The sequence below is a fragment of the Crinia signifera genome, chromosome 6 (assembly GCF_055691185.1).
Source record: "Crinia signifera chromosome 6, ASM5569118v1, whole genome shotgun sequence".
Lineage (NCBI taxonomy): Eukaryota > Metazoa > Chordata > Amphibia > Anura > Myobatrachidae > Crinia > Crinia signifera.
Genome location: NC_139222.1, coordinates 281,742,078 through 281,759,078, shown reverse-complemented (window position 1 = coordinate 281,759,078; position 17,001 = coordinate 281,742,078). Strand labels below are relative to the sequence as shown.

At 48.5% G+C, this 17,001-nt stretch overlaps 1 protein-coding gene across 2 annotated transcripts in view; it reads left to right on the top strand.

The window, feature by feature from the left end:
- ACSL5 (acyl-CoA synthetase long chain family member 5) overlaps window positions 1-17,001 on the top strand; it is a 52,310-nt gene that overhangs the window by 17,151 nt on the left and 18,158 nt on the right. For both annotated transcript variants that reach the window (XM_083149819.1, XM_083149818.1), the window contains exons 6-14: window positions 677-776; window positions 2,710-2,888; window positions 3,645-3,677; window positions 4,615-4,666; window positions 5,528-5,601; window positions 11,324-11,401; window positions 12,081-12,215; window positions 13,941-14,075; window positions 14,903-14,998. In XM_083149819.1, coding sequence (XP_083005945.1) covers window positions 677-776; window positions 2,710-2,888; window positions 3,645-3,677; window positions 4,615-4,666; window positions 5,528-5,601; window positions 11,324-11,401; window positions 12,081-12,215; window positions 13,941-14,075; window positions 14,903-14,998 — 882 coding nt within the window. The remainder of the gene's footprint in view (window positions 1-676; window positions 777-2,709; window positions 2,889-3,644; window positions 3,678-4,614; window positions 4,667-5,527; window positions 5,602-11,323; window positions 11,402-12,080; window positions 12,216-13,940; window positions 14,076-14,902; window positions 14,999-17,001) is intronic.

The window sequence follows — 17,001 nt, the reverse complement described above, 5'->3', positions numbered from 1 at the left end:
TCTGCGCCGTAAAGGTGCACTAACAATCCCATCCTGCAGAACAGAATCCATCCATCTGGATGTAAAAGTAAGGACAAGTAATACACATACATTAAGGATGAACTATCTGACGCCTTACATGAAGGTTTTACTCCCCCGTGCAGACCTTACCATCTTGGCCAAAATGTCCCTGTACAACTGATGCAATCATGTAGACGTAGAAAGGAGATATCGCAGAACATTTGTACTTCAGCTTTTCAGCAGCTGTGGGAAATGTTAACATTACAAAACCAGTCCCCATAGGTTTCTGTCCGACTGCTAAAATTGCAAATTTATATAAAGCTGCTGCACTGTATGGGATACACTTTACAAAGCATTCAGGAGGAAGGATCCATAGGATCCCTTTCCAGCACTGGCCACTCGCACGTGCACAGTGTGATGGCAGCCGTGTCCTGAATCCAGAAATATAATGATTGCATTAGAAAGAACAGCCAGCCAATCATCTCCTACCTGCCATGTTACAGGCTGGATTTGAAAAAAAATGACAGCTAGAAGCTGATTGGCTGGTTGTTTATCACTCTCCACTTTTTCACTTTTTAAAGCTTGATACATCTGGTCCGTAAATAGATGCAAAAAAAAAAGAAAAAAAAAAAAGTCCTTAAACACTCTGTGCACCTGTTACTCTTCCCCTTTTCAGGCGGTGATTGCTGAGTTGGCCTGCTACTCCTACTCCATGGTGGTGGTTCCTCTATATGATACTCTGGGACCAGAAGCCATAGTGTTTATCATTAACAGAGGTGAGTATGTGGTATGACAGCCGCACAATGTCATGTTTTAGATTATTACTATTATCATGCGCCCTCACTGGGCACCAGTTATACATTTATGTTCATTTACTAATAATTTTATATGTCTGACTGACATGTAATTGTGAAAAGTTCACATAGACAGCATACAAACGACACGCACGCCACAAACCGAACTATGCCAGTCGTATAACATGGAATCCTTTTTATAGTACGGTAACGTTAATGAATGAGGACTAGAGATACGTTGGTGCACTTGTAGAACATTTAGTTGAACCTGGGTCTGTTGGATAAATTTGGCTCTGTCCACTGGTAATTTCTTGAATTAACAGATTTTCCTATTGTAGACTCTGGTAATACAAAATAAAACTCCCGGCGATGTACATCAATGGTTATATTAGACATTTCTGAAGCATTGTTGCAGGCAGTATATAGTATGTCACAATTTATGGTTGGGTATACTCAAAGGTAAGCAGCGGCGTAGCTATGTTTTGGGCGCCCTCCCGCCGTTAGGGGGGGGCGCCCCCCGCCGCCATGCAAACCCCCCCAATCCCCCGCAGCCTTACCTTTCGCGCTGGTCCCGGCGGCTCCGTTCTTTTGCTGAGGACCACCACAAAATGGCCACCCCCATACAGCAGACAGTTTGTGTCTGCTGTGTGGCGGCGGCCATTTTGTGGTGGTCCTCAGCAGAAGAACGGAGCCGCCGGGACCAGCGAAATAGGTAAGCCTGCAGGGGATTGGGGGGAGGTGTAACTATAGCACCGCAGCCCCCGGCGCCCCCATATGCACAGCGCCCCCCCGCGGTGGCGGGGGCTGCAGTGCTATAGTTACGCCACTGCAGGTAAGCAAGGTGACAGAGACCAAGCTACTGTAATAAAAGGGTCGGTCATTAATCTATGACAGATTAGCCAAATTAGGAATTAGGAAGACGTTTAAGGGGAGACATGTCCAAATATATCAGGGGACAATATAAGGAACTTTCAGATACCCTATTACTTTGAGGTTGGAGACTATAGGCCTTATTCTGGTTCACTTTTAGAGGCAAATTCCTTCTCAAAAGGACAAAACCATGTGCACTGCAGGTGGGGCAGATGTAAAATGTGCAGAGGGAATTAGATTTGGGTGAGTTATTTTGTTTCTGTGCAGGGTAAATACTGGCTGCTTTATTTCGACGCTGCAATATAGATATAACTGAAGAAAAAACCCACCCAAATCTAATTCTCTCTGCACAAGTTACATCTGCCCCACCTGCAGTGCACATGGCTTTGTCCATCTGAGAAGCAATTTGCCTCTAAGAGTGAACCAGAATAAGGCCCTAGGACATGTGGGCATGCGCTCAGGCTGGAGGAAGGAAAGGCTTCTTTACAGTCAGGGCAGTAAAAGTATGGAATGCTCTTCCAGAAGGTGGTGTCGGCAGACACAATAAATACAGTTTCATTAAGGCTGGTCAAGCATTTATTGGGTAAAAGCATCCAGGGGTACAAACGATAAACATAATTTTGCCCAAAGTGGAATCAAAGTAAAATAATCAAACCTATTGCCCAGCCACTAACTGGCATTGGGAACCTCTGCTCTGAACAGACATTTAACAGAAAACCACAATTGGCCTTACATGTACAGGCTGACGGAGGATGTCGTTTGCTGCATGGCCCCCGCTGTTGCTCCGTTGCTGCCTGCATCGGCATGTGTGCATGCACTTTCCGATGCCGGCTCCCCCTCTGGGTTCTGACGCAGCCGATGTCGGGCTGGGTACACAACGTAATAACGGCGCTGCCTCCGTTTTCCTGTCGATACGTGCTATTAACGGTAGACTCGGTGCTGCTCCGGTCTGAGACATTACATACAGGCCGTATCCTGTTGTTATACGCCCTGGGGCGGAGGGTTACATGAGCTTATTGTGTATCCGCATTACTGTGTTTTACAGCTGACCTGTCCGTGGTGATCTGCGACAAGACCGACAAGGCCATAATTCTACTCAATAACTGTGAGAAAGCTCTGACGCCGGTGCTGAAAATCATCATTCTGATGGAGGAATTCAGCGATGATCTGAGGGACAGGGGAGAAAAGTGCGGCGTGGAGATTCTGCTAATGAAAGACGTTGAGGTAACAGGGATCTGCAAAAAGGGAGAGAAAAGTGACTGCGAACTGATTTCTATAGCGCAAACATATTCTGCATATAAGGGGGGAGGGGCGCAGCCGAAATTTCTGGTGGGGTTGGGGGGGTACCCAATTTATAGTTACGCCACTGCCAGGAACCTTTGCATTCTGGTGGAATTAATGCAATAAACAATATCTATCCTTATGCATCAATGCCTATTTCCCTATAGATTGTAAGCTTGCGAGCAGGGCCCTCCTACCTTTTGACTGTCTGTAAATACCCTGTTTGTTGTATCACTGTCTCCTATTGTAAAGCGCTAAGGGATATGCTGCGCTATATAAGAAACGGTAAATAAAATAAAAACATGTCTGTAGCCCCTTTCACATTGCAGTTTTAACACGGCATATTGCCGATTTTTAACTGCTTTAAAACGTTACCAGCTGCAATATGAAAGCTCCACAATCAATTTACCGGTTACAAAATACCGGTATTTTGAAGGGTGTTAAAAGTAGGATCCTACACGTTTAAGAAAGTGATGGAAAAAAACAGCATTAAAACGATAATACCCCTTTCACACCGCACTTAAACGGGTAATATACTGTTTAAGCTATGCAGGGTGAAAGGGGTTAAGGCTGTCTGACCCATTTTTAAAAACGTTTCAAATTACCGGGTCAATAGCGTTTATGCGATGTGAAAGCAGCTTAATACAGATGAGTCTGACTGGGACATACATGTGACAATACCCTCTGTCTATCATTTAGTACCTGGGCAAAGAGAACTTCAAGAAACTTGTGGTAAGTACAGTACATACTGTATAAAGTAAATAATGCCAAAATTGTCTTAAACTAAGTAAAACAAAAAACTAGGCATAAATAAATAAATATACCACACATTAGTAATAATATATAAAATATGTATACTTTTTTTTAATGTTTTTTTAATTAGACGCTTGTTGTAAGTGTGAGAGCAATGGGGCAGATAGATGACAGAAAGAGAGTGTAATAGTGTGTACACACGGGGCGATATGGCTTCCGATGTTGCCGATATAGTGAACATCGGAAGCCATATCGCATGCCTGTGTGCGGCTGCTGAGGGGGGAGAGGGGGGAAGCTGTCCCCGGCTGCTGCGGGAGGAGGGGGGTGTCTGCGGCTGCTGAAGGGGGGGGAGCTGTCAGGCTGCTGCGGGAAGAGGGAGGTGTCTGCGGCTGCTGAGGGGGAGGAGCTGTCAGGCTGCTAAGGGGGAGTCCCTGCGGTGGATGGTCTGTCACAGGCTACTAGTTCCCATCTGCTGCAGGGACAGCTACTGACAGCCCATCCGCTGCAGGGACCCCGCCCCTGCAGGAGGGAGTTACAGCAGCCGCGGCCAGCATCCCCTCTGTCTCCCCCCTCAGCAGCCTGACCGCTTTCCCCCCCTTCAGCAGCCACAGACACCCCCCTCCTCCTGCAGCAGCAGGGGACAGCTTCCTCAACCCGCAGCGGGACCATTTACACCGGCCTCAACACAGATCCTAACCGTGTCCTGACCTGGGTAGAGGACCCGTGTAAATGGACACGGCTTGACCCCATTTACACCGCCGCTGATCCGGGTCTGACCCGATGCTGACCTGAGTGGGTGTGGCGTAGGGGGTGTGGCTCCTCTCTTTGAATTTTAAACTGTCCCGCAGCCTCTCCTCTGGAGCCTCCCCCGGATCTGAGGCTAACTATCCGGCACTAACTCTGTCTCTTCTCACAGCCTCCGAAGCCCGACGACCTGAGTGTGATCTGCTTTACCAGTGGCACCACAGGTATGTACTACAGTGTATTTACCCTCTGTGCCCCTCTATGACCAGACCCATTAGCTGGGTTGTGCCCTGGATTGGTGCACAAGCATTAGGTCGACACCATTAGGTCGACATGCATTTATGTCAACATGCAGAAAGGTCAACATGACTGTAGGTCAACATGACTGTAGGTCAACATGGGGAAGGCCGACAGTCAAAAAGTTTACATGGGGTTTTTCAAAAAATTTTGAGCCGACATGTGCCGACAGGCGGTATTTCATGCCCTACCATCCACTAGGATGTGGTGGGAGAATAGAATAGTGTGCCCAAAGCATGGCGAATGCAGCAAGCCATGCCAGGGGACTGTGTCGACATTCAGGAGAAAAAAATGTGAAAAACCCCCATGTCGACCTTTTGACTGTTGACCTTCCCCATGACCACCTAATGCTTGTGTCGAACTAATGACCCTGTCGACCTTCCTGCATGTTGACATAAATGCATGTCGACCTAATGGTGTCGACCTAATGCTTGTCGACAGGTGATGGCAATCCTACATTTCCAGGGAAGTCCAGGAACAGAGCATTTTCTCCCTGAAGGAGAGGGTCAGGTAGGCAACCATGTATATATTCCTAGAGATTTTGGGTGAAGTGTAATAGGAAGAGAGAATCATAAAGTGAGAGATTTGGTAAGAAATCTCCTGTTTTTTTAAAGCGGCAATCATTTACACTGCAAAATCAAACTGGTTTTGCAGTGTAAATGATTGCCGCTTTAACAAAACTGGCGATTTCTCTCACTTTATGAATCTCTCACCTTATTACATTTCACCCAGTGTAGAGAATAAGCTAACGGGTTCCACACTAACCTGCGTCATCTCATTTCTCCTAGGTGACCCTAAAGGTGCACTGCTCACCCATAAAAATATTGTTGCCTGTGCTTCAGCTTTCATTAAGAACACGGAGGTAGGTGGCCCTCAGATGCTCTAAGCAAATGGTTTGGTCCTACGTATAACTGGGTTTATATAATATTGAGGCGCTGTGCAGGAATACATAGAAAGGAACACACGGCAGTATATAAGTGTGTATGCATTATATTATTAGCTTTGATCTTATATGCGGAAGCTTTCATGCTACTTGCGCTGTAGGCTGAAATTCGCAAGATCCATCTGTCCACTTGCGTCTGATGCAGAGTCAGCCCCTACGAATTTTTCCAAAAAAAACAAAATACAAGTTCAAAAACATTTAACATTTTTACACTATAATTTTTTTATTTTTATCTTGATGGTGGTGCACCTTGTTTCTTTACATCCTATACCCTTGGCTGCTTCTTGTTGTCAGTTCCTGTGCCCAATATCCGTGTAACTTTCCGGGAACCACCTTGGGCACCAGTGAATGTCTTTATATACAAAATTAACCTGGATATTTTGCACAAACGCATAGCTTAATCTACTAATCTACTATATAAAAGTGAAAATTTGTCCTACCGCCTGTCTTTCTATACAAATCCACAGTTTACAAGCCAAGATTTGGAAATTTTACATACGAGCGTATTAAAACACGACCGAGGCAACTAAAAAAAATTGAAATCGAAATGAATTACTGTTCATTTTTAATCAATTAAAAACCACAATTTTTGCATTACGCTTATTCCGATTACCAAGATCATCGATCGCACCCACTGATACAAGCACAACATACGCCCAGTGCAACTCACACGATTGCTGATAATCTCTGAACTGAGCAAAATTTACAGTAACATCTCTCTCTCTCTCTCTCGCTCTCTCTCTCTCTCGCTCTCTCTCTCTCTCTCTCTCTCTAATATATAAAAGTGAAAATTTGTCTGTCCTGTCTTTTTATACAAATCCACAGTTTACAAGGGAAGATCATATTACAAGTGTATTGAAACACGGCCGAGGCAACTTAAAAAAAATACCAAATCCAAATTAATTACAGTAAATTTTTGCTGTACGCTCATACAGTTTATATACATGTTCCAGCATACTGTAACTCTGGAATGACTGCAGCAATTTACACCAAACGTGGTACACATATCAATTACAATCTGTGAACAAATACTGTGGGGGTAACACACCCTAGCACCCCTAGGGGTGGGGCATTAGCACAGACTATATCAGGACATCTGTAGTTCGATTTCGGATTTAAAGTCTAGAACGTATGTGTAGCATTGTATACTTGCATGCACAGTAATGGTCTGGGACAGTGGTTCTCAACCTCGGTCCTCAAGGACACCCAACAGTGCAGGTCACCTGGCTGTTGAACAGGTGAACTCATTACTCACTGACACATTTTAAAAGATCATAGGTGGAGCTAATTATTTCACCTTTGATTGTGTGTGGAGACCTGGAAAACGTGCACCATATGGGGTCCTTGAGGACTGAGGTTGAGAACCACTGGTCTGGGATATGAGGCAGAACCGGGATATAGGGATATGAGGCAGCACCGGGATATTGGGATATGAGGGAGCACCGGGATATTGGGATATGAGGGAGCACCGGGATATTGGGATATGAGGGAGCACCGGGATATTGGGATATGAGGCAGCACTGGGATATTGGGATATGAGGCAGCACCGGATATAGGGATATGAGGCAGCACCGGATATAGGGATATGAGGCAGCACCGGATATAGGGATATGAGGCAGCACTGGGATATTGGGATATGAGGGAGCACCGGGATATTGGGATATGAGGCAGCACCGGGATATAGGGATATGAGGCAGCACCGGGATATAGGGATATGAGGCAGCACCGGGATATAGGGATATGAGGCAGCACCGGGATATTGGGATATGAGGGAGCACCGGGATATTGGGATATGAGGGAGCACCGGAATATAGGGATATGAGGCAGCACTGGGATATAGGGATATGAGGCAGCACCGGGATATTGGGATATGAGGCAGCACCGGGATATAGGGATATGAGGCAGCACTGGGATATAGGGATATGAGGCAGCACCGGATATAGGGATATGAGGGAGCACCGGGATATTGGGATATGAGGCAGCACCGGGATATAGGTATATGAGGAAGCACCGGATATAGGGATATGAGGCAGCACCGGGATATAGGGATATGAGGCAGCACCGGGATATAGGGATATGAGGCAGCACCGGGATATAGGGATATGAGGCAGCACTGGGATATAGGGATATGAGGCAGCACCGGATATAGGTATATGAGGCAGCACCGGATATAGGGATATGAGGCAGCACCGGGATATAGGCATATGAGGCAGCACCGGATATAGGGATATGAGGCAGCACCGGGATATAGGGATATGAGGCAGCACCGGGATATAGGGATATGAGGCAGCACCGGGATATAGGGATATGAGGCAGCACTGGGATATTGGGATATGAGGCAGCACCGGAAATATAGGGATATGAGGGAGCACCGGGATATAGGGATATGAGGGAGCACCGGGATATTGGGATATGAGGCAGCACCGGGATATAGGGATATGAGGTAGCACCGGGATATAGGGATATGAGGCAGCACCGGGATATAGGGATATGAGGCAGCACCGGGATATAGGGATATGAGGCAGCACCGGATATAGGGATATGAGGCAGCACCGGGATATAGGGATATGTGGCAGCACCGGGATATTGGGATATGAGGCAGCACCGGGATATTGGGATATGAGGCAGCACTGGGATATTGGGATATGAGGGAGCACCGGGATATAGGGATATGAGGCAGCACCGGATATAGGGATATGAGGCAGCACCGGGATATAGGGATATGAGGCAGCACCGGATATAGGGATATGAGGCAGCACTGGGATATAGGGATATGTGGCAGCACCGGGATATTGGGATATGAGGCAGCACCGGATATAGGGATGTAAGGCAGCACCGGGATATAGGGATATGAGGCAGCACCGGGATATAGGTATATGAGGCAGCACCGGATATAGGGATATGAGGCAGCCCCGGGATATAGGGATATGAGGCAGCACCGGATATAGGGATATGAGGCAGCACCGGGATATTGAGATATGAGGCAGCACTGGGATATAGGGATATGAGGCAGCACCGGATATAGGGATGTAAGGCAGCACCGGGATATAGGGATATGAGGCAGCACCGGGATATAGGTATATGAGGCAGCACCGGGATATAGGGATATGAGGCAGCACCGGGATATTGGGATATGAGGCAGCACCGGATATAGGGATATGAGGCAGCACCGGGATATAGGGATATGAGGCAGCACCGGGATATTGGGATATGAGGGAGCACCGGGATATTGGGATATGAGGCAGCACCGGGATATTGGGATATGAGGGAGCACCGGGATATAGGGATATGAGGCAGCACCGGGATATTGGGATATGAGGCAGCACCGGGATATAGGGATATGAGGCAGCACCGGGATATAGGGATATGAGGCAGCACCGGGATATTGGGATATGAGGCAGCACCGGATATAGGGATATGAGGCAGCACCGGGATATTGGGACATGAGGCAGCATCGGGAAATATGTGGCAGCACTGGGATATTGGGATATGAGGGAGCACCGGGATATAGGGATATGAGGCAGCACCGGGATATTGGGACATGAGGCAGCAACGGATATAGGGATATGAGGCAGCACTGGGATATAGGGATATGAGGCAGCACCGGGATATTGAGATATGAGGCAGCACCGGATATAGGGATATGAGTCAGCACGGGATATTGGGATATGAGGCAGCACCGGATATAGGGATATGAGGCAGCACTGGGATATTGGTATATGAGGCAGCACCGGATATAGGGATATGAGGCAGCACCGGGATATAAGGATATGAGGCAGCACCGGGATATAGGTATATGAGGCAGCACCGGATATAGGGATATGAGGCAGCACCGGGATATAAGGATATGAGGCAGCACCGGGATATTGGTATATGAGGCAGCACCGGGATATAGGGATATGAGGCAGCACCGGGATATAAGGATATGAGGCAGCACCGGGATATAGGGATATGAGGCAGCACTGGGATATAGGGATATGAGGCAGCACCGGGATATAGGGATATGAGGCAGCATCGGGATATTGGGATTTGAGGCAGCACCGGATATAGGGATGTGAGGCAGCACCGGGATATAGGGATATGAGGCAGCACCGGGATATAGGGATATGAGGCAGCACCGGATATAGGGATATGAGGCAGCACCGGGATATAGGGATATGAGGCAGCACTGGGATATTGGGATATGAGGCAGCACCGTATATAGGGATATGAGGCAGCACCGGGATATAGGGATATGAGGCAGCACCGGGATATAGGGATATGAGGCAGCACCGGGATATTGGGATATGAGGCAGCACCGGATATAGGGATATGAGGCAGCACTGTGATATAGGGATATGAGGCAGCACCGGGATATAGGGATATGAGGCAGCACTGTGATATAGGGATATGAGGCAGCACCGGGATATAGGCATATGAGGCAGCCCCGGGATATAGCGATATTAGGCAGCACCGGGATATAGCGATATTAGGCAGCACCGGGATATAGGGATATGAGGTGACATAGAGCAATGAGGCAGCACAGGGAAATAGAGCAATGAGGCAGCACAGGGACATAGAGCAATGAGGCAGCACAGGGACATAGAGCAATGAGGCAGCACAGGGATATAGGGCAATGAGGCAGCACCAGGATATAGGGATATGAGGTGACATAAAGCAATGAGGCAACACAGGGACATAGAGCAATGAGGCAGCACAGGGACATAGAGCAATGAGGCAGCACAGGGATATAGAGCAGTGAGGCAGCACCGGGATATAGAGCAATGAGGCAGCACCGGGATATAGGGATATGAGGCAGCACCGGTATATAGGGATATGTGGCAATATAGGGCAATGAGGTAGCACCGGGATATATGGATATAAGGCAGCACCAGGATATAGGGATAGGAGGCAGCACCGGGATACAGGGCAATGAGGCAGCACCGGGATATAGGGTTATAAGGCAGCACCAGGATATAGGGATAGGAGGCAGCACCGTGATACAGGGCAATGAGGCAGCACCGGGATACAGGGCAATGAGGCAGCATCGGGATATATGGATATGAGGCGACATAGAGCAATGAGGCAGCACCTGGATATAGAGCAGTGAGGCAGCACCGGGACATAGAGCAGTGAGGCAGCCCCGGGATATAGAGCAGTGAGGCAGCACCGGGATATAGAGCAGTGAGGCAGCCCCGGGATATAGAGCAATGAGGCAGCACCGGGATATAGAGCAGTGAGGCAGCCCCGGGATATATAGCAGTGAGGCAGCCCCGGGATATAGAGCAGTGAGGCAGCACCGGGACATAGAGCAGTGAGGCAGCACCGGGACATAGAGCAGTGAGGCAGCACCGGGACATAGAGCAGTGAGGCAGCACCGGGATATAGAGCAGTGAGGCAGCACCGGGATATAGAGCAGTGAGGCAGCACCGGGATATAGAGCAGTGAGGCAGCACCGGGATATAGAGCAGTGAGGCAGCAGCGGGATATAGAGCAGTGAGGCAGCACCGGGATATAGAGCAGTGAGGCAGCACCGGGATATAGAGCAGTGAGGCAGCCCCGGGATATAGAGCAGTGAGGCAGCCCCGGGATATAGAGCAGTGAGATGCATTTTCAGTCTGCACACTGTTTATTGACTCGGAACCTTTGTCGTACTGTACAGAGCACCTTTGCCCCACTGACCTCTGATGTTGTGATATCTTATCTGCCGATGGCTCACATGTTTGAGAAGGTGGTTCAGGTAAGGACTCTGCTCTATGCCCGGAGATAGCGTGTAGCACGTTGTATTTCCATCATTGTAAACACAGCAGCAATGCCTCACTTTGGGCCTGATTCAGGCCTGAACGCACAGGCGCGAATTCGCAGCTGTGTGATCAGACCTGAATTGGGCCCTTTATACAGGTTTTCACTCATTTAGCTGCTGTCTGGAAATGCTGCGCCTTCATCATACGACGCATGCACAGAAGTCCGCACACAAGATAGGACGTCTTTTATTGGCAGAACATTTGAGTCATGTTTAGAATTAGTTGCCAACATATTGGCTCTCCTGCTTACTGCCCGCTTCCTTGTGAAGCGGGCGGGATGGTGTGAAATTCACAGACAATCACGTGGATTGCGGGAAGGGGTGGAAGTAAATGACGAATCACATCATTTGGCTCTGCCCCCTTTGCGATGGACAAGCAAATTGCAGGTGTTTTTCTCTGTTGGGGGTGGGGCCTAATGATGCCCCCAAAGTGGTTGGAAGTGACTCCTCCCCGAACTTCTCCTGGAGATGACATCACAGAAGGAGGTCAGTTTGGACCACACCCACATTTTTTGTTTAACATGCAGATAAATTATGCAGATCTGTACATTATATTTGCCTAATATCTATGTCTCTGTTTCATACAATTGACGGCGTATGTTTGTTCTGCGTACAGACAGTAGTGCTCTGCTCTGGTGCGAAGGTGGGCTTCTTCCAAGGGGACATACGGTTATTAACAGATGATATGAAGACACTGAGGCCTACGGTCTTCCCTACGGTGCCCAGGCTGCTGAACCGGATATATGACAAGGTACGCTGGTGTATTACAAGGGAAATCAGGCGTCTCCAAGCATAATGACCCATGCGATCAGGTCTGAATTCGGTTCCATGTACCAACTCATCATGTCTGCCTTGTGCATGACCAGCAATATGCAGTGGTGCAAGTAGAAAACTATGTCTTAGTGGTACTGATAGTGCACGCCGTAGGCAAGCCCCAAAAATGGGTGTGGTCACGTGTCATGAGGGGGTGTGGTCACATGCAGCTACAGAAGAGGCTACATGACAATAAAGGTGTGGCCACATTATGCCACACACCGTCATGCCCATGACACATTATGCCAGAAACCGTCATGACCATTGCACACACCATCATGCCCCTTACACCGTATGCCACACCATAATGCCCATTACACATTATTGCGCACACTGTCATGCCCATTACACCGTGATGCCCATTACAAATTTTGCCACAAACCGTAATGCCCATTACACAATATGGCAAACACTGTAGTGCCCATTACACACTATGCCACACACCATAATGCCCATTACACATTATGCAACACACTGTAATGCCTATTGCACACACCTTCATGCCCCTCACACATTATGCCATACACTATAATAACCATCACACATTACGCAACAAACCATAATGCCCACTGTTATTATGCCACACTGTAATGCCACATGCCACACACTGTCATGCCCATTTCACATTATACCACAAACCGTAATGCCTATTATACATTATGCCACACACCGCAATGGCCATTACACATTATACAACACATCGTAATGCACATTACATATTATGCCTCACTGTAATGCCTTATGCTACACAACGTAATGCCCATTACACATTAAGCCACAAATAATGCCCTGTTCATATATGCCTCACATCATTGCACAATGACATACTTAATGCTCTTTACACATGCCTCACCTAGTGTCGGCGGGATCCGCTGCAGCTGCTGTGTTTAGCTACTGTATCCCCGGCGGCTGCCCAGCCATTTTAAATGCGGTGTCAATTCCTTAGCCAATCAGAGCTCGAGGCCCGGCAGCCAATCGCACGGCTGCTGGGCCGTGAATTCTGTTTGGGCTGGTGCTGCATTTGAAATAGGGATGGCCATCGGTAAAGTCACCATCGATGGTAATTCTGCATCCAGACATCGATAATTACTATAATTACTATTATGTGAAGGACAACCATGGATAGTTTTAGCTATCGATGGTTATCCATTCTGTTTGACTGACAGGCCTATCAGAACATGGGGACGGGGCTTCCGGGGTTGTAAGGGGTGGAGCTATGCTCTGTGTCCTGGCACCTTGAAGTATTAAAAAAAAGAAACATTGTTTCTACTATACCATCGATGTAGAGAATCTATTAATGGCAAAAGTATTCGACATCGCCCATAAACCATTGATGATTTTGAATCATCGATGGATGATAGCACTCCCTAATTTGAAATGGCAGGGCAGCGTCCGGAGGCGCTGTAGCTAAACGCAGCAGCTGCAGGGATCCCGGCAATCCATGGTGTCACCCTTCGGGTGTGGGCTGCACCACACCATCTGCTACCGGCTAGTCGGCACCTCACAGATGGCGCCAGCAATTTGATTTAAAGACAAGCACCTTAATGACAGCAGGGGGCTCGAGGTGGTACGGCGTACCTGCAACATATTTCTTAAAGGTACGCTGTACCATGCTATACCCCCTTACTGGCACCACTGATACTATGTGAATCATTTCCCTCAGATACAAAGTGCGGCACAAACACCTTTCCAGAAGAAAGTTCTAGAGTTTGCCGTCGCTTGCAAGTTTGCTGAAGTCAAGAAAGGAATAATCCGGAATGACAGTGTCTGGGATAAATTCATATTCAAGAAGGTTCAGGTGAGTAATGTTTCCTAGAACTGTCTAATTTATTCCATAAAGGCCCCCATACACTATGCGATTTGGGCCCAATTCATCTGATTCTGTCGGATCGGGGCGAGAAATCGGGTGAAATCGCCCCAAATAGCATGTGTGCTCCATTACTCTACATAGAGTAGAACCCGGGTAGTATAAAACCCAGCTATAGTATTATATGTCATTTATTAACTATGGAATCTCCCCGTGCACCATTATTGATATAGTGTGAGGTAGACTTACTAAAGAAATTCACATGGTGGTGTTGCCTGTAGCAACCAACCGGATTATGTCTATCATTCTGCAATAGAGTAACAAAATTTGATTGGTTGCAATGGCAACACCATCACAGTCCAAAATTCAAATAAGGGAGCTGCACCAACTGCTGCCAAACATCGCCTGCTGGGACCCACTGGCAGTGGGTGAGGCTCCTCCCCTATTTGAATTTTAAAAAACACGATAAACGGACCATATATCATTCACGTGGTTGTAAGCAAATGATGTGTCTCGGAACTCTGCCCGATTATATAATTACCTGCGAGAAAGACACTGCGAAGGTTCAGCAAAGGTTGCGTGAAGGCCCCTTTATGTGAAGATGTACCGCTAATATATGTGCATGGAGTGCAGCGGGGCAGTTGTGGTGGGCCAGGCGCAGTATACATTTTATAACGTTATTGGTGAGATTTTTTTAACTATTTCTTTTAATGAACATGTTTCTGCTTTTTATACCTTGAATCTCATTTTTTATTATTATTATTATTATTATAATTATATTATTCAGAAAATAAATGTGTTTTGGTGTTTTCCCTTAGGAAACAATGGGCGGGCGCGTGCGGATAATGGTAACAGGGGCAGCACCCATATCAGACAACATACTGTCCTTCCTGAGAGCCGCCCTCGGCTGCCAGGTAAGTAACGGCCAGTGTTTCCGCACCTGAGCACATCCTGCCAAGGAATGGAAACATTTCCTTTATATTTCTGAATGTACCAGTGGTTCTTTCCTACAATAACAGTTGTATGTGAAGTCATCTTTTATAGGAAAATAAATATATCATATTATAAAATACTAGTAAAAAGCCCGGTAAAATGCTCCCTCTCTCCACATACAGCAAGTTTGAAACAGATCATTTTGCTTTCACTTTCTGTTAAGGAGTAATTTGGTCCAGTGATACTTCAGTTCAGAGGTGAGGCGTATTTAGCCATATATCTCTTATATATTTGGCTACATCTGTCACTCAAAGTGTGTCTGACCCTCTAACGCTGGGTGGAGCCTCTGACTGACTCACATGACAGAGAACCAGCCCAGTGAGCCCACAGTCATAGGAGGGACACAGTGCTCTGCTCCTGCACTTTCCTTTTAATGTATGATTGCCATCACCTGTGTTGAAGCACCTTTCCTATCAATTAACCTGTTCAACACAGATGGAGGTAATCATACATTAGGAAGAAAGTCCAGCGGCAGAGCATTGTGTCCCTCCTGGCATGGGTCATGTTGGGAGGTATGCACAGTGCCAGACACCCTCTGCCTCCCCATGTTACCCAGCAAAGACACAGCTACTCACCAGACACACCAGGTGAGCGCCCCCCACTCCCCCCCCCCTACCGCAATTCGCGGCACCCCCCCCCCCCCACGATTTGCGGCAACCCCAGCCCCCACGACCCCCCCTCCGGCGATTCGGGGCACCCCACCCCCGCGTCCCCCCCCTTCTGCGATTCACTGCAACCCCCCGCGCCCATCCCCCCTGCGCCCCCCGCGACCCTCCCGTGACTCGCGGCACCCCCCCTGACCCCCCCCTCTCGTTATTCGCGGCAAACCCCCCTGCCCCGCGACCACCCCTCCCGCGATTCGCTGCAACCCCCGCGACCACCCCTCCCGTGATTCGCAGCACCCACCCCGCGACCCCCCCTCCCCCAATTCATGGCACACACCCCCCCCCCCCGCCACCCCCCCTCCCGTGAACACCCCCCACCACCTTCCCCCCCAGCCGCCGCGATTCACAGCAACCCCAGGATCAAATGGCACATGCAAAACACTGACACGGCTATGGTCGACGATGAAAAAGGTTGACATGAGTTTTTGAAGATTTATTTTTCATTTTAAGAATGTTTTCATATTCATTCTCATGTGTCGACATGGTCACCAATGAAGTGCCACACTTATGTCAACATTTAATGTGTTGACCTTTCTGTGTTGATTTTTTCTTGTGGCGATTTGCGGCACCCCAGCGACCCCCTCCCGTGATTCGCGTTACCCCCCCACACGACACCCCTCCCGCGATTTGCGTCACCCACCCCCCACGACCCCTCCTCCCGCAATTCGTTGCACCCCCCGCGACCCCCCCCCGCGCAATTTGCAGACACCCCCCACCTCCCTCCCCCCCCCCATTCACGGCAACCCCACGATTAAATGGCACATGCAAAACACTGACATGGCTATGGTCGACAATGAAAAAGGTTGACATGAGCTTTTGAAGATTTATTTTTCACTTTTTGAATGTTTTCATATTCATTCTCATGTGTTGACATGGACACCAATGAAGTGCCACACTTATGTCAACATTTACATGTGTTGACCTTTCTGTGTTGATTTTTTCTTGTGGCGATTTGCGGCACCCTCCCGCGATTCGCAGCACACACCCCACAATTCGCGGCACCCCCAGCGACTCCCGCGATTCGCGGCCCCACCCCGTGACACCCCCCCTCCTGCAATTCCCGGCACCCTGTGACCCCCCCTCCCACGATTCGCGCCAATCCCCCGGGCCCCCCCTCCCGCGGTTTGCGGTACCCCCCTACCGCGATTTCTATCCCCCCCCCCGACCCACCCTCCTGTCATTGCGGCAACCCCCCGCCCCGCGACCCATGCTCCCACGATTCACTGCAACCCCCCGCGACACCCCCCCCCCCCACGATT